This window comes from Botrytis byssoidea (assembly GCF_014898295.1).
Source record: "Botrytis byssoidea strain MUCL 94 chromosome Unknown BBYS_003, whole genome shotgun sequence".
Taxonomy (NCBI): domain Eukaryota; kingdom Fungi; phylum Ascomycota; class Leotiomycetes; order Helotiales; family Sclerotiniaceae; genus Botrytis; species Botrytis byssoidea.
The window spans coordinates 28,320-53,242 of NW_024065844.1; the positions used below are offsets into that span (position 1 = coordinate 28,320).

General features: G+C 38.3%; 3 protein-coding genes across 3 annotated transcripts; 1 reads left to right on the top strand and 2 right to left on the bottom strand.

Annotated features, from left to right (window-relative positions):
* Nucleotides 1–5,478: 5,478 nt before the first annotated feature.
* Nucleotides 5,479–7,329, bottom strand: EAE97_001461 (uncharacterized protein; the record flags this gene model as incomplete). The annotated part of the gene is made up of 3 exons (XM_038871972.1): nt 5,479–5,776; nt 5,827–7,057; nt 7,272–7,329. 3 exons carry the CDS (start codon nt 7,327–7,329, stop codon nt 5,479–5,481), a joined length of 1,587 nt encoding a protein of 528 aa, XP_038736530.1.
* A 2,306-nt stretch (nt 7,330–9,635) lies between these two features.
* On the bottom strand, nt 9,636–12,255 carry EAE97_001462 (uncharacterized protein). Its single transcript, XM_038871973.1, has 4 exons — nt 12,036–12,255; nt 11,755–11,847; nt 11,154–11,644; nt 9,636–11,096 (listed from the first exon to the last, which is right to left on the bottom strand). The coding sequence occupies exons 2-4, from the start codon at nt 11,823–11,825 to the stop codon at nt 10,663–10,665; spliced, it is 996 nt and encodes a 331-aa protein (XP_038736531.1). The 5' UTR covers nt 11,826–11,847; nt 12,036–12,255; the 3' UTR covers nt 9,636–10,662.
* Nucleotides 12,256–16,131: 3,876 nt separating this feature from the next.
* EAE97_001463 (uncharacterized protein) lies at nt 16,132–16,533 on the top strand (the record flags this gene model as incomplete). The annotated part of the gene is made up of 2 exons (XM_038871974.1): nt 16,132–16,237; nt 16,307–16,533. The coding sequence occupies 2 exons, from the start codon at nt 16,132–16,134 to the stop codon at nt 16,531–16,533; spliced, it is 333 nt and encodes a 110-aa protein (XP_038736532.1).
* Nucleotides 16,534–24,923: the final 8,390 nt, after the last annotated feature.

A 24,923-nucleotide genomic window follows, 5' to 3' on the forward strand; every position in this document is an offset into this window, starting at 1 on the left:
TATTTCTTATATAATAATAATCATATAGTTTAAAATACTTTTGGATTAAGGTTGACTAGTAATTATAGTGTCATGTAATATTCATTACGCTTATATAAGGATTATTTAAAGAGTCAGTTATTACTATCGCTTAAATAAAGTACAAAGGTCTTTGACTTAAGTCTATGTTTATACATCGACTTATGTTTCTCTTCTTCTTCGTTCAGCTCTCTATAAATAATTCTTCTAATCTCTATTTATTAATCATTTTTAAACCTGATCCTTCTTTCTTATTTTTTCTTTAAATATTCCTCTCCATTATCTCCTTCTCTTCTCTCTTCTATATTGAAATCCCTATTTAATAACTTCGCTTGAATTATTCAATCATGTAACGAAAATTACTACAAGATATAGTAGTAAAACGAATCAATCAATAATACTAAAAAATAACAAACCAATATTTCCAAGTATAGTTTTCAAGAGGTTACTTTTAGGTTCTATTTGATAGGACCAAGATGTTAGTTTCAATAGAAAATAGTGATATAGAATATAAATGTAGGATCTAGTTATTAATGTATATTCAGTCTCATAAACTAGCTAACTACAAACAAATTAGTCCTTATATAAGAGCTATCAAAATAACAGGTCTTTACTTTCGCTGAAGTGAACTATAAAGGTCTTTGACTTTAAGATGTATTCATATACAAGAGATAACCGAAAACTACTACTTATAGAAATCATATCTTCATCGTATAGTAAAAGATATAGTTCCCAATAAGTTATTAACGTGTTTAACTTCCTTACTTTCTATTCAGGAATATGTTTAATTACTCTCAATTTCTCAAACTAATTTCTATTCTACTTTCCTTCAGTTTATTAATTTCATTTTAAATATATTTCTCTTTAATTCTCTTTAATTCTTATAATTCTTATAATTCTTCTATAACTATCATTCAAATACCATCCCGAATTCGATTTCTATTATTATATTTATAATGTATAATAATATATAATGTATATATCTTTCCCTTTCCTCTTTCTTCTTTCCCCTTTCCTCGTGCTCGTACTCGTTCCCGTTTCCATTCTCGCTTATATTCTCCTATTTCTGTTTCTTTACTTTGAACATTTTTCATGTTTATTTTTCATTATCTTGATTTTCAGTGCCTGTTAGAGAATGCTTTTATGTTTACTATTACTTTCTACATTTTTACTTTTATTCGTTCATTTAATTTATCTATTTAATCTATTTATCTATTTAATTTATTCACCCACTTAATGTATTCACTTATCTAATAACTTAATCCATCTACCTACTCAATCTATCTATCTATCAATTTATCTCCTAATAATCACATCTCTCATACCATTCTACCCCATCCTATCTCATTACATCCCAATCCATACTTTCCATTCCATCCAACTACAAAGCATTTTTCTCATTTTTCTCATTAAATGATACATCGCCATTACCATCACCAACACCTTTGAGACCTCCATTATGTTCTTTTCAAATCCCATTATCTTATTTTATTCATTCTATTTATCTACTCTACCTATCTACATCCTCATTACCTTCCCCTCACTCTTTCACGACTTTTCTTTTCTTTTCTCTATCTCAATATCTCAATTACTCGATTTTTTCTCCTTTTCCTTTTTCTTTTCTCTTTCCATTTCCCTGTTCTTCTCCATTCCACATAGAGCAAATCCAAAACCAAACCTGAGCCCATCCCCAAACCTAAAGCCCAATTCCCTTCCTTCCTCCTCTCCTTCCTCCTCTCCTTCCCCATAATCCTCCAATCATTCAATTCTTTCCTTCTCATTTTATTTCCCCTCCCTTTCTTTTTCTTTTCCTTTTCTATCCGATCCAATCCAATTAATCTCCTTACAAATTTTCAGCTCATTTATTCATTTTATCCCATCATTTTATCTAACCATTTTACTACTCCTTATTATCTATCGCTCTTTTCATCTCTTCTTCTCTTCCTCCCTCCCCCTATCTTCCTCTCCTCTCTTCCTTCTTTCTTCTGTCTCTTTTTTTCTTTCTTTTTTTCACTAAATCTAATATTCATTATTATATTATACTATATTTCGTTCCATTCTATCCTATCAAGTACCCCCAATTCTATTATATCTTATTCTATTTCAATCATCCTATTATATTCTATTCTATAACATAACATCTCCCTATAAATCTCGTTTTAATTATTGATTAAAACCTTTATTATGATAAAATACAATATAAGCCCTCTCATTACAAACCTTCTCTCCCCTCTTCTTCCTACTTCAAATCATTCTCTCTCATCTCTCTCATTGTTATTATTATTACTATTATTATTATCACTTCTACTCCTACCCCTGTTTTATTCATTTCATTCTCTCTATTTCATTCTCTCTATTTCATTCTCTCTATTTCATTCTCTCTATTTCATTCTCTCTATTTCATTCTCTCTATTTCATTCTCTCCCTCCCCCTTACCCTCTCTCCTATCTTCTCTCCATCCCTCGCTTAAATACCATCTCACTAATCACCAATCATTAACCACCAACTTACCCACCTTCTTATAATCTACAACACCTCTTTCCCTCTTCCCCTCTCTCCTCTCCCTCTCGCTTAATATTCAATCACCAATAATTAATCACTAATTCTCTTACAACCTATAATTCTCTCCCCTCTCCTCTTTTATATATAATACTCCCTTTCAATTCAAATTTTAATTAATTACTAATCTCCTCATAATCCATTAATTCATTAATCCAATTTTTCATTAAACTATTGTATTATCTACCTCCTTATAATTCACACATACAATCCACAACTCTCCTCTCTCTCTCTAATATATATATATAATTCAAAATCCAACTCCTCATAATCCAACCCCTCACGTCCACCTTCTTATAACCTAACACTTTACTAATCACTAAAATCAATCTAATCTGCAACTCTCTCTTCTTTTTCTTATATATACAACTTATAATTTATCACTATCTACAATGCATATTCACAACTCCCTCCCTCCCTCCCTCTCTCTCTCTTTTTCTTATATATACACATACATACATATACAACTCATTCACTCATTAACTCATCACTTTATCTACTCACCAACCACCAACTCATCACTTCAGCTCAACTCATCCTCTCATCCTCTCATCACCTCACCACCTCACCTCATCACCTCATCACCTCATCACCTCACCACCTCATCCACTCACTAATCCATAACTTCAATCTATACCTCTTCTTCACCCTCTAAAAGAAAATAGAAGAAAAGAAAAGAGAATATATATTAATAAATACCTATCTATTTATCTATTTATTTATTTATTTATTTATTTATCTATTTATTTATTTATTTATTTATTTATCTATTTATTTATTTATTTATGTATTTATTTATCTATTTATTTATTTATTTATCTATCAATCTATCTATCTATCTACATACCTCCTACTACCCAGTATAGACAATAGTATTTCCCGTATTTCATATACGAATTAGTTTAATAATACACATCGAATTTTTTCGAAATACATATATATATATATATAACATAGAATTTAATATTATTAAAAGTATTTATTTTTATTTAGTTATTTAATATTATAACTAATACATTGAAATATGAGAATTTAATACAAGATACACATTCCCATTCAAATTAAACCAGAAATAAAAGATTCTCGTTTCATTTAAAACGAAGAATAAAATTTAATCATCTAATATAAATAGGAATCCCTTATTGTCTAATCTAATTTGAATAGAAATATATATTTTATATTGAATTCCATCCAATATTTCAACATATTACTAGTATTCTTTAAACATATAAATATATATGAGAGTAATATAATCTTCTTTTCATACATACTAATTGTAATATTAATATGCTAATACACGCCATAGTTTCATTATAGTATACTATTGTCTATACTGCTAGTACTATCTATCTATCTACCTATCTACCTATCTATCTACCTACCTATCTACCTGCCTACTACCTATCTACCTGCCCACTGCCTACTGCCTATATTCACATTACGAAAAACCTAAATCCATTTATTTATCAATCATTCATCCATAATTCATTAGCACATAAAAGATTCCTTTAACATGTTTTATCAGTATACAGATCATATTAGTATACGGGTCACTTATTTTATATACAAAATTCGTTTGTATATAATCATACACTTTCTTTATTTATAAATATAATTTTCTGAAAATTTAATATAAAATATTTGAATATATAGAAAATTTAAAAATCTAATTAATTTTAAGAAATTCGAATTTATAAAGTTGTTATTATAAAAATTGTTTTTTTGTAATGAAAATTATAACAATTTCCTTTTTCTTTTAAAAAACAATAAAATTATTTTATAAAAATTAGATCAATAGAAAACCTAGATTTTAATTTTTTTTTAAGATCTTTTATTCGAAAAAATAATGATTAATTATTAAAATATTAATATTTTAAAAAGCTTGATTTAAATGGTTTTCGAAATGACCCGCATACTGATATAACCCGCACACTAATAAAACACGTTACTCCTTCATTCATCATCCACTCCTTCATTCCTCCATTCATCATCCACACTTCACAATTCCAAAAATCACAAACAAAATCCATCGTCCATCTACATCCCACAAAATCACAATTCACATAACTCAAACAAATATCTAAACGTCACATATATTTAATTATTGTTTCAATTTCTGTAATCTCTCTCTCTTCCTCTCTCTCTCTCTCTCTGTATCCATAGATTCAAGGAAAGAAAGAAGAAAAAAAGACCAACTACTATCAAATCACCTCCTTCCTCCAACACCATTTGCCCAAATTACATTTTCCTTCAACGCCAATTCCACCCTATCCCATATCATTCCATTCCATTCATTTCATTTCATTTCCAGGAGACCAAGAAAAGAAATTGAAACAAAAAGACTCCTTCGTTTCAATCGAAAAAGAGAACAGTCAACAAAATCATTCCAAAAACACCCCATTTCCCAAATTTCCTATGCGCCTCCAACCATGAACTCAGAATCTTCCCATTCTTTGTCATGTATGCGTGTACTTTTGTCAAACCATCAAATATGGTGACCATATCAAAACCCTCCACCCCTTCCCAGCGCCTTTAGCATGGATGTACGCCCCCACCATGCATGAGTTTATTTCCGTTGTAATCATGATTTTTGAAAAAGAATTCGGCTCAGGATTTTGAAACCAGTCCATGGAATATTAGAGGTAAGAGTAAAATATGTATAAAGGAAGAACAGGGGAATGAAGATCATACCAATATGAAATTACTTTCACCCAAAGGAAAAGCGAAATGGGTTGCTGGATCCAAATGATCCATAAAGTACAATCGAAAAAAGAAGCATTTTAATTTACAACCTAGAGGTAATTGAAAAGTATATTCGTGGCGGTCGAAGAAGCTACGCGAATATAGTGCGCCTTGTCATAATCCATAACTGCGAGAGGAAATGTAAAGAGCATAGGTCTATTACATGTTAGGATTTTGAGATGGTGGCATGGTACCTAAACCATATGGATTTTGTGATTGATGCATTGGTGGCATCTCTTCGTAGATAGGAGGAACGATATACTGTGCAATTCCTTGTTGAATACCGATAGGAGTATCCTTGTGAGCGAAAAGCATGGTTTTGAGTTGCATAATTTCATGAGCCATTTGTTGAATTTTTTGATGCAGAGACTCATTTTCGTTGGTATACGTATCAACCTTACTTTGTAAGTTGTTCAACCATTGCTTCTTACGCTGTCTACATTTAAGAGCAGCAACCCTAGGAAATTTGTTAGTGAGAAAAGCAATGTAAAGAAAGAAGAAATCTACCTATTCCGTTCAAGAAAACTTTTTCTCTTTTCATCTTCAGTTTCTGGTTTCTTTGGTTTACCATTATTGTTGTTGTTGTTGTTGTTGTTGTTATTATTCTCTTCCTCTTCAAACTCCAGTTGGTCATCCATGTTATCTAGATCTTCATTGGTGAATTCTTCTGGTTTCGAATCATCATTACCCTTTTGAGATTTGGTTCTCTTGTTATTCTTTGGTGGGGTTTTGTTGGTACTTGCTTTCCTTTTGGTAGCAGCTCTCTTCTTTCCTTGAGCACCTTGACCATTCATCTCATTATCATAAGGCATGCCATTACCATTGCTTGTAGGACTCATTGAATTTGAGTGAATGGAATTATTCCTGGTGCCAGAGTGACCATTTGTCAAAGGATGATTGTTTGGTCGACCGGGTACTTGACCATTAACTTGAACAGGTTGCATATTTTGATTCAACATTTGATGATTGCGATTCAAGATATGTTGTTGTGCGGAGAATGGTGGTTGCCTTGATTGACCCAATGCGAGATTGTGATGTGGTGAAGAGTCGCGAGATGAAGCGGAAGTCTGAGTCAACAATTGAAGACTTGCAGCTGCATTTAATGAATCATTGTCGGGGTAGTTACTCATGACATTGTGATTATCTTCATTGTGTTGTTGAGGTTGTGAAGTGACATTCATATCTCTCTGTTGTTGAGCAGCAAGACTAGCAGCTTGAATAGCCGTTCGCTGGAATTCAGCCAACCCAGGTGTCTGAACCGCTCCAGCTCCAAAACTATATCCACCAGGACTTGGAGTTGGCAACACCCTTGAATGCATACCCCTCAAATCAGATGTGACGGGAGTGTAACCTCTTGGACCATCACCAATCAAATTGTGATCTGCGGAGAAGTAATCTTCGGCGGGTTCTTTTGGGCCGGTGAGCATATTAGGGCTCAATGGACCAGACCTTAATCCACTCAAGCCGAAACCAGGCGACGATGCTGATTGTAAAGCTTGGATAGAAGGTAACAAGGTGCCACCAGGTGTTTTGGCAGGGAGGGTTGATTTCACGGGACCACCTCCAAATTGTGAGTCGAAAGGATTTTCTTCCTCTTCGTGTGAATTATTTGCCAACGCTCGCTTCGATAGGTAATCGGAAATGTTGTTTTGTGGAGGGACAGGTATGGTTGGAAGTTGTCGACCGACATCCAACTGAACTGGCTTCACCGTGATATCTGGTACTGATGAATCGGCAGCTATGTGAGAGGGTGATGTTAGTTACTTGGTTACACCTATGTATAGCATATCATTGTTTCAGATGGCGGAGATGGAGGAGATGGATGAGAAGTATCAAATGAATCAGATGAATTTAATTGGATTGATTCCATGATCATGGACAGGAATAAGGTCAAGGTCAAAAGGAAGACTCGACGTGGTGACTAGGGATGATTGGATTGAATGAATACTTGCCTGGTGGTAAAAATTTCTCCTCTACAGGACTACTGCCGATCTTGGAAAAGGTCGGCATGATGATGAAATGGAGACGAGAGGACGACTAGTAAGGAAAGAAAAAAAAGTAAAAGATATTGAACGACGACGTAATGGATGAACCTTGATGCCGTTGAGATTGAGAATTGAATTATCACAAGAGGTTGGATAACAAATGTCGTTAATCGTATCGTGTTGCCGTGCAATGCAGTTTAAACGATGATGACGATATAATGACGAAGGTGGGTGGACTGTTTTAAAGGACTTGAGAGTGACAATAGTGACAATAGTGAATGAGTCGTTCGCCTATAGGATGGATTGGTAATATTGGCGTTCGCAGTAGTGTGGGCGTGTGGGTTATGTGGTGTTTGATGTTGGATCGGGGATGTTATGTATCTGGGTGGCGGGTAGATTTATTCCTTGGTGGAGAGTTGCTAAGAGAGAAGATGATCTTGGATTCCAACTTTGACTAGTCGCGTTGTTATTGTTATTGTTGTTGTGCTGCTGTTGGTGTAGCTGTGCTTTATTGATTGATTGATTTCTCGATATTTGAAAAGAATCCTCGATAATAAGGATGATCTTTTGGGTGGCGACGTGTTTGAGGTTGTAAGTGTAAGTGGATGTGTGTGAGCGTGTTGTATTGTGTTGTATTGGTAAGTATTCTGTTTCGTCGTATTGCGCGATTGCGATTTGTTTTGCAGAATGTCTGTGTGACTTGACTTGACTTGAGGTTATTTCGATCGAATTGAATTGTGTGGATTCGTGGATGGATGAATCACAGCAACAGGATGAATGGCTGGATGGACGGATGAATGGATGAATGAATATGATGTCAGTGTATCTTTTGGTAAGAGATACCTTTGATACCTTATCGTATTGAGATGGATATTCGAATATAGAAACACGGGCCGAGGGAGAAAAGAAACTTTTAGAGATTTGCTCTTACGGAGGGACCGCTTGGAATTTTGAATTTTGAGTTCCTTTCCGATTTCCCAAACGTTGAAAGGTTCGAGGGTTTTGATGGTGGTTGAGTGAATGAGTAAGATGTAGCGGTGACGTAACGTTTTTTGGGGGGAAGAAATGGATGGATTTGGATTGCGAAAAAAAAAAAAAAAAAGGTGATGAAATTTAATTTTGCGACCGGTGGGTGGATTTATGGTGATTCAAAAAGGAAGTGTTTCCCTCTTCTATTTTGATCCGATTTTTCCTTTCTTTCTGTTTTCTCTCTTCTCTTTTCTCTTTTCCCTTTTTCTTAACAAAGCATTCGAATGTAATCTTAAAATCAAATACGAAATCAAAATCAGAGTTACCCTCTTTTACCCTCTCTCTCTCTCCTCTCTCTTCCTTAATCAAAAAGACAGACAAAAAGGAAAAAAATACCAATGAAATCAGTAAATTGATATTTCCTCCTTTGAATGTAGTAATGAATTAATAATTGATGAGGCTCTGTTTTTAAAAATAAAGTTATGAAATTGAAATTATTCGAGTCGAGGCTTAAATTCGACGTCGTCTTATTCTCTTTGGGGTTTGTTGTGTCGTGACTGTGGAAGAGGATACCGTAGCCGTCGGATACGATACGATACGATACGATACGATGATGTGGTAAGAAAGTTGCAGGAGAGAGAAAGAAAAACGATGACGAAAGATGATGATGACGCTTGATGTGTGAACTCTTTGATTTATTTGCAGATGAGAGTGCCCTTCACATTAGCGTGCGTGAGACTCAGAACCAGTTAGAGAGTTGTATTTTAGATAATGCTCCACTTTTATTCATGTGCTTTTAATTGACGCTATTCCTATTTCATTTCCCATCAACTCCTTGATTAGAAGGAGAGAAAAAAAGAAGAGAGAAGAGAGAAGAGAGAAATGAAAATGGTGTGAATGACTAATGAAGAAATGAATGGGGAATGATACGGTGAATCATAAAGATAAAGAATGCAAGATTCCATCTATAAGCCAATCAATTCACATCTTCTTCAGGAGACAAGCTTCCTCTTGGGAAATCTCGAGTCAATATGCCACGAGATTTCATGGAGATGTCATTTTACTTTGATACATCACGTGCACTGACTGACTAATGATTGATATTAATAAATGTTAAATGTTAAATGTCAAATGTCAAATGTCAAATGCCAAATGCCAAATGATATATACGAGTTTCATACACATGATAAACCATTAATCTATATCATTTTATTGTACTCCTTTCTATCTCTTGTATCTATCCACTCAGTAACATCTGCTAGAAACACGATAGAAATACACACCAGATAAGTACCTCCCTCCCTCCCTCCCTATCTATCTACCTACCCAAACAATTCAAACCTGTCAATCATCACCCAGCCATCCCCATCCCATCTCACCATCCCATCTCACCATCCCATCTCACCATCCCATCTCACCATCCTATCCTATCCAATCCACCTCCCTAGATAAGAAAGAAGTCCAGCTAGATCCTTCATACTCCATATCCATATCCCTAGCTAATCGCACCAATCTCCTTTCTTCTCCCTGCTTCATAAACCACACCCTCATCCTTCTTCTTCTTCCTCGGCAACAAAACTGTGGCAAAGTACAAACAAAGTATACGTACCTAGTAATTTCATTCCTCTCCTCCTCATTACGGTAACCCATTTCATACAACATCTACCCAGACACGTGCCAAGTACTTATCTCTATCTGCATCACGTGCCTCATCCTTCGAAATATCCTTCATACTGTACAACTGAGTCCACCAGTATTCTATCTACACTCAAAATATTTATCTCTTCCTCCCCACATCACAATTACCTCCGATCCCCAATCAATCAATCACTTTCGCAAATCCAATCCAATCCATCAAGAAAAAACATCGCTATTCCGTACTAAAATAGACCTTCCATCCATCCATCGACCGGTATCTATCTAGTCATCAATCAAGCATTTTGTATCATCGATCTGCAAATCACGTACCTATTGAATTTTAGATTTTCTCTTCTCTTCTCTTCTCGGCTTACCAGCATTATTCATATTAATAATTCCACCTTCCTTTTTGGTATGTGTGTAGGTAGGTTAGCGTGAAGAGTAAGGTTGTTTATTACTTGATAACTAAATAATGTTTGGAGATTTAGAGATGGGGATTTGGGTTGGACTTGAGGATTTTCAGGACCAGATGCAGATATGTACTAGGTATATGGTAGGTAGACGACTATTTTTGATAGTGTATACTACATACATCATGGATTTCTTCACAACTCACCAATAACACGATACATCATGGTATGTATGTACGAATTAGGTAATTCTACACCTCTCCTCCCCACATCACTATACATTCTATTGCCCATCTCTAAGTCCGAGTTCACCTCCCGAAGCGAGGCAAAAACAAGCGACCTCAAAGTCTCGCTCCCCTTCCTACCCCCCGAATCCTAAACCCATATCTCGGAGTATGAATCCTGACCCTCGTCCCCCCCCTCATCACCGACTCAACCACAATCTCCCTCGTCGACAGCCCCACCAAAAACCCCCTATCCCTCCTCTTCATACCCGTATCAATGGGCCAAACTTCCACCTCCTGTCCCCTTTGCAATCCCGTCGGATCAAGCGCATCAACACCTTCATCTCCCTCTACGAAATCAGACGCCGCGACTTTCTCAAGTACTTCTGCTCCTGAGAGAACAGTGGGTTTGGGGTTCTTCTTCGCGGCGAGTCGCACCGCTTGCTCGAATCGCCCGATCCATGCGTAGGTTTTGGGGAAGTGTTGCGCGGAGATGTAGGATGCGGGTAAGGCACCGGGTAAGGTGGTCAACCAATGGAATGGCCAAACCGCTAGACTTAGAGTCAGTATCATTTCTAATTTCCCATGTCCCCCCTCACCCTACACACCTTCAATATCCGCCAACATCGGCCCCTCACTCTCCAAAATCCACTCCCTCCCATCCCCCAAAAACCCATTCTCCAACAACTCAAACGCCCCCTTAAACGCGGCCAACGCTTCGGGTCTCCCCTTCTCCAAACTCCCCCTCTCCCAACTCTTCCCCGTGTAATCCTCCCGATCTCGCGTAAACTTCCGATCCCCCAACAACGGCAAATCCAACGGTAACAACTGCGCCGCGCGCAAAAACAGCCCATCAACCGTCCACATCTCCAATAACTTCTCCATCCCCATCTGTCCTGAGATTTTCGGATGAGACGGATACAATTCCTCTAATTTGCGCAGGATCAATCGCGTGTCGTGGTAGATGTCTCGACCGATGCATACGATAGGGATACGTCGATATTGGGTCCCGAGTGCTTCGACATCGGGGCGTGGCATGGTGGGGGGTTGGAGACATTCGGAGTAGGGGATTCCGCGGAGAGTGAGGTACCATGTTATTCTTTTGGGTGGGTTAGGAATTGGAGTTTTAATGGGGGGATGAATTGGGATGGGGAGATAGATATATAAATAAATAAAGAAATAAATAAATAAAGAAATGCATATACATACCTCTTAGCAAAAGGCGAAAATCGATAATGAAAGATAATTATCTCGGGTTTCTGCATCTGCATCGACGTCATGGTGATGCAATGCGATGCGATACTGCAGATGATAAGGTTAAGATAAGTCTGCACCTGTACTCTGAAATATGTATGTATATATGTGTATGTATATGTTTCAAAAATTGAATAGAATATTAGCTGATGGAACCGTAACCCCCCCCCCGCTCGATAGATGAAAGGAATTGAGTTATGATCAATTGATCAATTGATCAATGAATGTAATCTTACTTTGATTTTAATTTTGATTATAATTTTGATATTCTGGTGAGTGAGTGAGGAAGTGAGTAATGTATTGTTGTATTATCAATAAATCAGAAAATGAAATAATGGACGATGAAATAATGAAATAATGGACAACGAAATAATAAATAAGTAAACCAAGAAAACCACACTCGAGAAATACTCCATCAACTCTCGAGCTAGACCCCGAGCTTCAAAACGCGGAGATGGGAGATGGGAGATGGGAGATGGGAGATGGGGATGCTGGGGTATGGATACCGAGGTTCGGGTTTAGTCGTTTGATTGTTGGATTTGATTTGATATGTGAATTTGTGAATTTGTGATGGAAGCGAGGCGAAACGAGATGAGATGAGATGAGATTCTCTGGACTCCTTACTCCTTCATCATTCTTTTCGTACCGTGTGTAAATATCGATGCTTTCATATTGAAGCTACAATTATTTTTCAAAACGGGAGAATTTATCCATATTATCTAGCTGTGGGTGAGTAGTAAAGTAGATATGCGAAACGGTATTTCGTGTGATTTGTATCTCACAAATTCTTTTCTATGCGGCCTGGTCTGGTCCTTCTCCTTCCGCGTGCGTCTAGATCTAGAATTCGAAATCAGGTTCGATCGAGACTCTAGATATTTCGTATTCTGGCTCTTGGATTTTAGACATGCAGATATATTACCCCCTTCGTTTAACCCCCGAATCTTGTGTTGCAAGATCTAGATAATAAAAATAGTAACCAGAATTGATATAATATAACTACGAGATGAGCCTTGAAAGGGAAGTTTACTCTTAAAACTCACATCGGCAATCAGAAATGGATGAATGTGAGACGTATTTTTGGGTTGGTTAAGGAGGATACTGGTTCAAGTGGATCAATTGTATGGCGGTTACTTAAACTATACTGATATGAAATCAACTTAGCTTCAAAAAACGCCGTTGGTTATAATCGCATTTAAGCGCTTGTCGTTTCAAGTAGACAAGCACTTATATAAGACCTTGTCTTTTCGGATAGGTGTTCAAGTGTGTATGATTGGATAATTTCTAATTTGCTTCACTAGGAAGCAGCTTTGGATTGCGTGGATTTTGGATTTAAATTTTGAAATTTGGTGCGTATCGTAGACCGGAAATGAGCTTAATTGAAATGAGAATGATATTCAAGTCGATCAAAGGAAGGTTTATTGCTGGAAGGGATCTAAGCGGCGAGGAAAGGGGGAGTGTTTCAAGTAGAAACTGTGAGGATTATTCATATATCATTTTAAGATGTTGGTAGATGAAGATGGAATAGGGGTTGGCTCTGGTTTCTCGGTGGAAATGCTCGATGGGTTGAGCGCTGTAAAGAGGTTGCGAATAGCGAGATGCATGGATGCTTATATTTATAGACCGCTGTTCTGAATTTGAGGGGCTGAACATTTAATTTGCTTTAAGTTGAAATTGAGATGCTGATGTGTATCTTTGCGTAGAGAATGCTAGAGGCGGAAGGCGGCAGGGGTTAGTGAAGAATAATGGATAGGTCAAGACAAAGTGGATTCTATTCAGACTTACAAAATATTCAGAACAAAGCCCTTCAATAGTGAGACTGCGGGAGCTTAGCGATTCAAAGGGGGCGATTGTAATGATTGCGCGAACATTAACAAAGATATCGAAATTCTTTCGGAGACATACTAATTGCAATTCTCATATAAAGTTATAGACAGATATGTTTATAGTATCACGAGTCTGCTCTCTTCCAAGATCGACAAGAGAACTAACTTCAGATTCTTCTTGACGCCAATTATCGTATTCTCGTTGAAATTGTAGTCGCCATATTTTTAGAAGAATTCCACACTAATCCTCTCATAACTGCCTTTACCAACAACGACTTTGGTCATCTAAGAGCTGTCGTGGTGTCAGTATATAATTCCTAGAATGGGACGAGACCATATGGGTGAGCTCACTGGCTTGGATATCATCCCTCATTTCATTATATGTGAAAACTTGTATCAGACTCTAGAAGACAAGACTCTCACTGGTATTTTGAGTTTGTGCTACGGCGTACGAAATCGGCTTGAAGATACTCTCGAGTTCGGTGCGCTGCTGTGTTGGCACAACGAGATCGTCAAGAATACTCTGAATGAGCTACATGTGGAATTCAACTTCATCGGTCTCTATATGCTTTTTGTAACATTCGTTACGAGGGCTGTATAATCTTCAAAGTCAGTATATAGCTCTTTAAAAAGGCTTGGTAGAGTAGATCATGCTCTTACCACGTAGCCATATTAATATCCGTCCATGGCATTTGGGGGTTCGCCCTCCTTTTTCCGACTCTTTACTTGAATACCAGCTTGAGCGTCCAACCATTGTTGGGTGAGGTTCATCATCTGTTCAACTTCATCCAAATGATCTTTGAACTTGTCGGGAACTTTTTAGACTTGAATCTCATATAGATGACGTTTTGAGCGTCATCAGACCCCTTGTCCTCCTTAGAAGGGGCCTCTTATGTGGGGGCCAATAGACCCCGCTGTGAGTAGGTATGGAGAGGGACTTCAGCCACGTTAACGAGCCGGTCCGTGTTATCAATTATAAAAGTAGACATTTTTAGATTTCCAGAGGAAGTTTGTTGTGGTATCTGATCTGATAGAAAAGAAAGATGATCTGGTTGTTTCTGGTTGTTGAAGAATGAAATTCTTTGTGCTAACCCAGTAACAGACACAAGACTTTATAGCTCGACTGTAGGTAGAGAAGAGCTGATGATCCTGCCGAGTCCGGAGTGGCATATTGAATAAGTATTGATATTGCTATCTGGACTTGGTCCCGCCTGACGTTTGGAGTCCTGTGACCACCGCATAAGAGGTTGACAGCTCATCGGCGATGATCACAGAGCCTTGACTCGTTAATAAAAGCAATATCATTTTATGAGTCAATTACAGCTCACAGTTGCACTAACGTAAGTGATCCTTTTATCAAACAGGAGTCGTGTTATGTGGGAAGATTCACCTTACCGATGCGCAAAGATAAACGAGGAACCTGCAATGACTGACGAGCAGTTGATAGACCAAACACTAAGAAAACTTTACATCGATGAGGCATTCGTGGAGCTACTGCTTCTCAAGGCAAGCAACATCTCTTTGAGTGTAGTATTTCATCGCCGAGGTTAACAAGGTCCAATGATTCAAGGTCGCAGAAAGCACGCCGGAGAAGCTATTCCTGTGGCTAGATGCTCATTATTATATGCAATTGCAGCATGATTCAGCACCCGTTAAATAAAATAAAAAGTTTTCGAGCCATCACATGTCGGTGATCATGACTAGTCGATATTGAATCAGAGTTACTGATAGTAATCAATTCGTATAGCTGAATTAAGTTTCTGAGAGGGGAAAAAAGAAAACGAATCTATATGTATCATCCATGTCAAACAGCAATAGGTTATATCTCCTTAACTGTCAAACTCTTACGGTTTCAGCGGAATCAAGGCATAGAACCCGCCTACAGCAGTTAAGGGGTTAAGATATACTAAGCATTACAAGCACTAGACTAGACAGAATATAAGGCTATCCCACGTCAGAACCTAGACCACATGATCTGCAATGACTTTCCTAATTTTGTGCTGCCGTATGTCGCGAACTGGAGGTCCCCGCTTATCTACAAAATGTGTCCATAGATTATTCGTCGCTCAAAATGACATGCATATGCGCAACAACATACCGATGATTATTATATTTTCACAAAGAACGAGCTGAAAAGGAACTTTCAGTTTTCATGCTTGCTTTTTTGGTTATGGTCAATGAAAGAGGGGTAGGTAGGTAGATAGAGTGAGCTCCGACTTTGCAACCTGATGAGGTAGAACTCAAGGTATATAAAGCCGAGAACTTGTAACTTATATGTTCACTTAGCTCTTCATTGTTTACTCATAATCCTATACTCGTATGAACAAGTACTTCGTAGCATTTTTTTTAAAAAAAGCTTTTCTCACTCTATTTGATTAAATCGTCTCTGCAAACTTAGTGCTTTCCAGTGATCAACAAGTCGTCGAAATGACAGAGAACGTTGCCAATGATACAGAATCGTCCCAAGCCGTCCGCGACTATGAAACACCGAATCTTCTCTACGTCTCCTATGTCCCGCGCATCGACTATGAAATCGACCAAATCCCCGGAATATCGACACCTGTCTACCAACGTCGAATACAAATATGATGCTGCCAGAGAAACATTCACACCAGGTTAGTTCGATCTGATTTCCGCAGCCGTCTGGTGGCATGATTGCTAAATTGAAACTTCTCAACTTAAAGTCATCAAAGCGACTCATTTCGTCGTCAAATTCCAGTTTGAAGAGGCTTCAGTGACCTCAACTGTATCTTACCGTGACTATCAAATGGGGTTCGACAAAGAAAAGTGGGATCGGGTCAAGCTTCGTGCAAAGGACTTGATCACTTCGGGAGAAAAAATTCTAAAGGAAACATCTCTGGTACTTTTGGTGAATACGCCCTCGTCCTCTGCACATGCTATCAAAGGTTGATGTTGGACAATTTCGTCGCAATTTGTAGTTAAATATGCAAATAAAAAGGGTCCACTGGTGTATGAACCTTGATGAATGACTTCAATTTAATGGCCACTGTACTAAATCTGACGAATCCGAAAGAGACTAGCTCGTTCCCTTATTTAAAGTCTACTATCTGTAGACCATAGCTAGATCTTTAAATAGAATACAATTTGGACGTTTAGGACCTACAGATCGTAGGTGCTACTTCACCCGTATCCTTCTCAAACCAACAATCAGTTTCCATAAAACAAAAAGAGTTATACGATCACAAACATACAGTAGCTTGGTGTTCGGATCTGGGCTGTGAATACAGTCGTAATATGCATTACCAACTTCAATTTACTCACACTGCTTTACCCTCTTTTTTACTATTGTTGTGATGTCACTTCACTTGGCTAGCAGTATTCTTTGGTATTTAGCTACCATTACCACTAGCCGAGGTTAACTAATTTAGCAGCAACGCTGGATGCAAGCACCCGCTGGAGGATTCACAATCAACATTATTTACGGACATAAGGACATATGATTTAAACATTACTCTGACAACTTTTTCCGTGGCCGCCCTCGGTGGTGACCAATCTTAATGAGGTTTTGTGATATGCAAGCAGCCAAGATAGACCCTCTGACAGGCCTCGCATGAACTATTCACAAGAAACAGAAGGAGACAAAAAGCCTGTAGGCCGTGGGGAAGGAGCATCAAATCGATGATTTGGTAATAAATATATATGAGATTTCGAATTCTATTTGGAGAATGAAATATGATGGGATATATGCATGTATACAAATTCTGAAAAGTTTGGTAGGTGAAGTTGAGATTAAGCGAGGGATTTTGCGCTGAGGAACATTAGCGAGTGGGGTTTGTGGATTACTGTAAGGAAGGTAGCTCGGGGGCTATAGTGGGTTCTAAACATCGTGCTCGGTTCTATCAGTGATAAATTCAACAAATGTCGTCAGCTTTGACAATGTTATAATGACACCCAAATTGATGGTCATTTTATCGATGTACGGTGCGCGGAGTTCGTGCTCGAAGGAGCCCAAATCTGAGGAAAATGAGTTAACGTTTGAATAATGTTGTTAATTGCGGATATGAAATATGAGCTGATGTTTCTGTATGCGAGAGTGACAATAAGAGCCGCGATTACTAAAAAAAATCTGACTAGAAAGTAGATGTGTCTCTCATGTCACAGGTTTTGCGAGACTTCTTTTCACGCTTTTTCTTTATGGCGTAGCGCTGAAGTCCAGGAAATGAAAATAGTATATGGTCTCTCACATCTTCCACCAGCGGTCTAGAGTCGAGGAGAAATGAAAAATAGTAGTATGGTTATTGATCATATAGAAGATATCGAGGTAGAAGGGCGGGGATCTGCGCTGAGGAGCGGGGTAGGAGAATTGGCGAGGGTAAATAGGGCGAGAAGTACACCTTATTTGACCAAACTATGTGAGAATACTTTGTTGAGGTCAGGTTATTGAAGATATTCATGCGATAATCACGGGCTTTGCAGAGATCCTTGGTTCTTGAATGGGTCTGGTTTCTGAATGGATCTGTTATCTATGTTTACCGATACTTCAGTCTGAAAACTGTTTGAGGCTGGGAGTGTTGATAATAACTTCACACGGACAGATTGGAATGATCGATACATCATAAGCTCATGATTTTAAAACAAAATTGGAGAGATTGTATCAAATAAAAAAACAGCGATGAAGAGAATCGTAAGGAAATAAACAAGTCTAACTCGTTTCACCTGAGCATACAAGCGTTCTTTTATCAGAAATTCAGACATGACAAGTGGCCCATATTTTGGACGAATTTCTTTATGAAAGTGTATATAGATTCAGGAAGGAGTTGAGTGCTGCGTGTTAGATTATGACTCTTGTAAAGGCAAGGGCTCTATGGAAAGGGCTGAGTAAGGAACGGGTGAGCAGGGTGAAAGGGTATGGGTAAATCATCATCGTCATCACGTAAGCTATATTCTGAACAATCAATATAGACTCGGCCTCATCGCATATCACAAATAGATCAGAAGTGGGAAAGACGAGATTCCGTGCCCCGTGAGGACTTATTCTCTGGTATTTATTGAATCAATACGGAGAGACAAAACGAAGGGAGAGATGAAACAGGGACAGCAGCGGGGAAACTCCGAGCTCAAGCCGCTATTGAACATTAGTTATGTAGTCATCAAGGGACGAATCAAAACTTACAACTAACGAATGGGGAGCCATATGTGGCGGGCACAGTAAAGGCAGCGGCGTCTATTACTCATCAGATAAGCGCATAGAGTATATATATTAAACTTACTGGCAGTGATACGAGCCATTCTGTCCATGTGTCTCCAGTAGAATAACTGCTAGCTAATCGAGAGGTCCGGTTCTACACCTGGAGGAGTAGACCTGATGATACGATAAATCGCTTCCATTCGCGACACCATTTTTTATTCATACAGTTAGTAGTGCTTCAATTGGTTATATGTGGGGCGAATAATGTGGAGACAAAAGATAACGACGGGACTTGGATATCTGGGTGAGGATTGAATAATTAGACAGTCTTGGACAATCAAAATGTCTAGAGCAATTAAAGTAACAATTGCAATATGCCATATTCATCCTTAAGTAAGACTAAAATGTATCATAAAAGCCACGAAGAGTCTGGACTCTTCGCAGAAACCCAGATTTCAGAGGATTCCAGAGGCAAAAGAATGATCGTTCTTGTGTACTATCAGGGGAAGAAACAATTTGAGACAGTGATCAATGGTCATCAAAATAAAGCAATGTGATCTATCTGCTGAAGTTTCTAAACCTTGGGTTTGGATTTGGAGTAGGACACCAAGGGAGATGACTCAAGGTAGTGAAAAGATCCTATAAAAGTAGCAAATTGTCTTGTATTGAACTGTCAAACAACTTCACAGCTCTTGAGGTGACCTAAACCTGTCTGGAAACTGTGCTTCAGAACATTTCTCTGGTCTTCAGATATGTGACACTCTTTGAGGAAGACAAGAGCTGATAGTAGGCTCTATCCTGCTTCAGATTGTAGTTTTTGTGAAATATCTCATAGCCATCTGAGAACAACGGCACCAAAGAACTCATACATACCAAAATATGGCACAATTAATCTGAAATAACGAGCTGAAGTTGCCGATGAAACTTAACACAGCCAGGACAATGTATCAATCTTTTCTTAAAGCAACCCAAAATTCCTGTTCAATAGCAAACAGCAATATCTCAATTGCATAAGAGAACGTCTCAACAGCAAATTTGATTTGTACAAGATACCTCAAAGAGTTTGTAAGAATACTACACTATAGTAAACTCCTCTTGGAAGGTTTCAGCAGACAGTATGATTCTGAGGTGTCTTCAAGTAATCAACAGATTGTCTAAATCTTCACAGATTTGTTGAGAACTCCAAGAAGCTTCAAAACAAACCAGAAGAAACATGGGGAGACATAGCATATCCATCATCAACGTCTTTAAAGACCTCAGGATGTATCAAGCTTTGGCAGACTGTCTAACGAAGAGATGGATCGACAGTAGCTACTAGAACTGGTGGTAGGCGAACAATTGCAAGAAGGGCACTCGAGCCACTTTGCTCCCCGAAGTTAAGCCGTCGTTAATTTCAGGAGGTCTCTAGACGTTCAACTAGAAAACAACTACTCCTAGTGGGTGAAAGACTATCTAAATACTTTTATAACGTGTAAAACCTCTGTTCAAATGAAGTTCGCGCATTGTGGTTGATGGGAGAATTCGATAAAGTTGAGGTCTGGTAGGGAACGCGACAGGAAACTGGGAATACGGTGAAAGCGATGGATTGAGAGGAGAAAAGGAAGAAAAGATGTCAATACGTACGATCGAAATGAGAGATGGCTGTGATGGTTGTTGTTGTTATTGTTGGATTTGATGGTAACTGTACGATTGTAAATTCTCTCGATTGCCAGAGAGAAGAAAATCCAAATCAATAATTTGTGCGAAGTATATTGGTACCGAATGAATGTGATTGGAATCACGGGGACTTAGTTTTTTATGTATTGTATTGGATGTAAAGATCAGATGGGAGGGTTAGCATGGTATGCGAGGCTGCGTGCAAGCCTTCTGGCGGGTTGGGAGATATTATACGCGTGTTTTTGGCTTTTCTGAGATTTTATTAGCTTTTGCAGGGACGTTTGCATTCTACTGGCGGTCATTTTGATCATTATCCATTCAGCGGTAAGTGATGATATCTAAAAGTTTACTTATGTAGCTAATTTTGTGCTGTTAATAAAGAAAGTCCGCTCTGTATTCGTGCAGAAACATCAGACTTCGAGCTCTCCCTCTGCAGCAACACTTTACCGCCGTACCAGAATCACGCAAAACTTATCAATACCAATAACTTAAGTATTCAGTTCATATTCTGAGAGCTTGCATGCAAACGCTGAACGGGAAGCCATTCCAATTTCGACATTACTTCGAATGACCATGTTCGGCCTCTACAATCTTATCCTTGACATCACTATTAGATTCAAGCGCAGGAGTAACTTGAAGCCATAACATTGGTGAGCAAAGCTGTGACTAAATCGCAACTACTTGAGGGTTTAGCTAACACTAGAGTGGATTTTGGCAGACGCGTTTCCTTCAAAATGAGTGACTTCTAGAAGGCAGGTAGAAACGTCATCAACCGTGCAGCAGCGTTTTCAACGTCTTTACACTACTAGTTCTTTCACGTGGAGAAGAAAGTCATTGGGGTTGATCTGTGAGTTTGACCTTTTTACTCCTCGAATTTCTTTGTTAAGCCGTCCCGCACTTCTTGCATTTATCCGCCGTTCATCGAAACTTCAATTTCTCAACTCTTCTTATATTCATTGATCGTCATCTACCCCTTGATGTTTCACCAGCTAATCTAGATGACCCATTATGCAGATGCATATTCAAGGATACGGGTATCATCCTGGAAGTAATGACCTCTCAATTTACGCAGGATACCAGCAGGCACGAGCTACCATCAAAACGACGACGCTTTGCACCCAGATACATCAGCACCATATTGGCTACCTAAGCCAAGAAGAAGACATATATGAGCTTTCGATGATCACAATCGATCACAAAGCCTTCAGGACTGGACGGAAAGAATGGTTACGCACATTTTCGGTCATTCAAGAAGTCTCATCTATCCCGCCACAAGTTCAAAAGCACACTTGATCCAATATTGGCCGGGAATATCCCAAAGTACGCGCCATTACCGCAAATTGAAAATGCTAAAATGACTTTCGCAATCCTATTTTCACTGTGGAGGTTATGTGGATGGTTTTTGATACCTGTATGTCTATCTCAGTCTTGGGTTGAGTTGCCCCGTGTTGATGAGTTTTTAGATACTTCGCATTTACTTACACAAGCACAAGTCGCATTCTCGATGCTGCATCATGCATCCAAGATTCAATGCACCTATACTGCATGAATTTCATCTTCATTCACTCATTCACAATATCTCTCGCATGACTAGATCCACCTCTCCGAACATCAACTTCGATTTGCTGTCAGCTCAAAGCTTTGAACATCATTAACATCCTACAAATTCTACACGATGTTTTTTGCTTTCCACGAAAATCCTCAAGCTAACTTCAAAAACTTTGCCGGTGTGCTGACTCCCAGAATCATCCAAGAGATAAACCATACCAGTTCCGGACAAGAAAAAAGCCTTTTCAAAGTTCATTCAAGGAGTGAAAGAATAGTTGGATCTGGTAAAGGCGACACTAAAGTTCCGCTGACATTATGCTTCTGCTAGTGTAGGCAATAGTATACTATAATAAAAGTGTGGTGCGTATTGATATATTGATATTACAGCTAATATGTTTAGAAAGAAGGTTATATTATTCTCATATATATTTATATATCTAAAAAATACTAGTGATATATTAAAATACTAGGATTCAATATGAATTATCTATTTCATATCAGATTAGATTAGAAATAAGGGATTTTAATTTGATTTGAAATAAGGAATAGAATTTTATTATTTAATATAGATAGAAATATGTATTTTATATTAAATTCTAATATTTTAATATATTACTAATAATATCGAAAGTTTAAATAATATTGAATATCTTTAGTGGTATCGAATTCAATATCATGTATGTATATATTTCGAAAAAAATCGATATGCATCACTAAACTAGTCTGTATACGAAATACGGGAAATACTATTGCCTACACTGGCTTCTGCTCAAAATATGCTGTAGTTCTGAACCGAAACCCATCATGGAAGCTGGCTTTAGGATTGTATTAAGAACTTTTGAAGCCGTTTGCGTAGGAGCTTCTTTGATCTAACACTCTGAATGTGTAATACGATCCCGCAGCTTTTTTTTTTGGCTTTTGATACAAAAGGTTGCTCTTGAGGCCTGGTACACAGCATGTATCTTACTGCAATCGTTGGGAACGAGAATCTTTCTCATGCACTCGTCTTCTTACAAAAGGGAATGATCTCCGCTTCTATATTCATTCTCCGCAGCCTTAAACCTTAGAATAATACTCCAGACGAAAGCTTGCTTGTGTACATACACCCAGCATCTTTCGTTCCATGGGATCAAAGATGCTCTCAGGAATATTCTAACAAATTTCATTATGCCGCGCCAGCCCGCACCGCAACGCACCGCAACCGAAACAGACATTCTCCATTTTACAGATTCCAATGGGTGTTTCAAAAGTGGGTGGAGTCAGAAGAATTGTCTTGCTTATTAGAAACGTTCAGAACGGGGAATGGAAACGAAATGGCAGGAGAAGATTATTCCCTTAGTCTCGTGTTCTCATACACAGCTAATGGGGTTTGAATTGTTTCGTACTATGGACGAGCTTTCCTGATGATGAGGGTTTCTGAAAATGTAAACCTAGAAGATAGCATAGCTAAAACTGATAAGTTGCATAGAAACGGTGGTTTTCTGCATTTTTTGTCGCTGTCGTGCAAAAGCACTACATGGAGATGCTGTTAGTAAACAGCAGTCCAAGTTTAAAGTTTATGCTGTTTTCCATATCCATAACCGTTCTTTCCAATCTACACCATGATTATTACCAGCTGGAGCTTTTGTTTCGAAGAAACTATCAGACCAACATCAGAGTCTTCTGTATTTTCCAGTTCTTCTACCTTGTTTTCAATGATCCAACTATCTCACTATTATCCCTATCTAATAGTGTGAGGCGAGCATAATTTTCTCTCAACGTTCCTTGGTGAGATATGATTGAACTAGAATAATATTGAGATCATGTCAAGAATTGCCTTGTGAGTTTTGGTCTGTTGAACATGCGAACTCTCTATGCGCCAAGTCTAAGGAATCTGAAGTCGACACTACTTCATCTGAGGTCCATAAATACGCTTCAATGGTGGAAGCGCAGGCCTTGACATTGATAAGACGACAGAGGCTCTCGTTTATCAATTTCTCTCATGACAAGCCAGATTCAGGCATGTTAGCACAATTTGAAGGTCTTAAAATATGTTGGAGATCTTTAGTTGCTTTATTTGAAATAGGAGTTTTACAAAACAAGTGACCTGCTAGCTTCTGTCTTTGAGGTGCTTTTACTGCCCATTTACTTGTTACTGTCATATGGATCACTCATTATTGTATTATTGTATTGGAAATCCCATTCTATCCCTACCCTCGTCACAGTCTCCATCCACTATACGGGAAAATTTGCCCCAGGAAAACTAGTCACCACATCGGCCGGCTGCTTTTCCGTCGTTGATCACAATCTGATCTAAAAATAATGTCAAGATGGCCCCTTAAATGATGGCTCGCTGGCACTTTTCTTTGTGGTAGATCGAGGTTCAGAGTGGAGAATCATTCACTTTGATTTGACTGCTGACCCTGTTCTTATGGCTCTGATTAGTTCTAGGCTAATGCTAACTACCTAGGTACTTAAAAAACCTTTCTTCAAAAACCACCGGAACCAATTTGCAGGAATTGCAGGAATCTCAAGCGGCGATGGATGAGGTACTAGGTCAGAGCATTGCAGATCGCGTCTCGTAAGGTTAGGAATAATGCTAGAGGGAAAAATATAATAAAGGCTTTAGCGGTCTTCAAGTCAATAGTCTGGAATCAGAATCACTATAATCATCGTCACTAGTCTACTCACACTGTCCTATACCCCCAACCTGTGATTAACATCAATAGATCCCAAGTCAAGTGTCCTCCCGCAGATTCGCTAGATATGAATTTTTTCAATCATTTTATCTCTTCTGACGGTGCCACAATGCCGCAGCAACAATCTTATCTTGATGAAACCAATCCGGTCGTTGCAGCCGCTGCTACAATTATAGATTTGTGGGCCGGGTGGCTTAAATAATAGTGCAGTAGATCTATTCCGAATCGGAAGAGTACTTTCATCGACGAGATAATTCTTGACAGCTATTA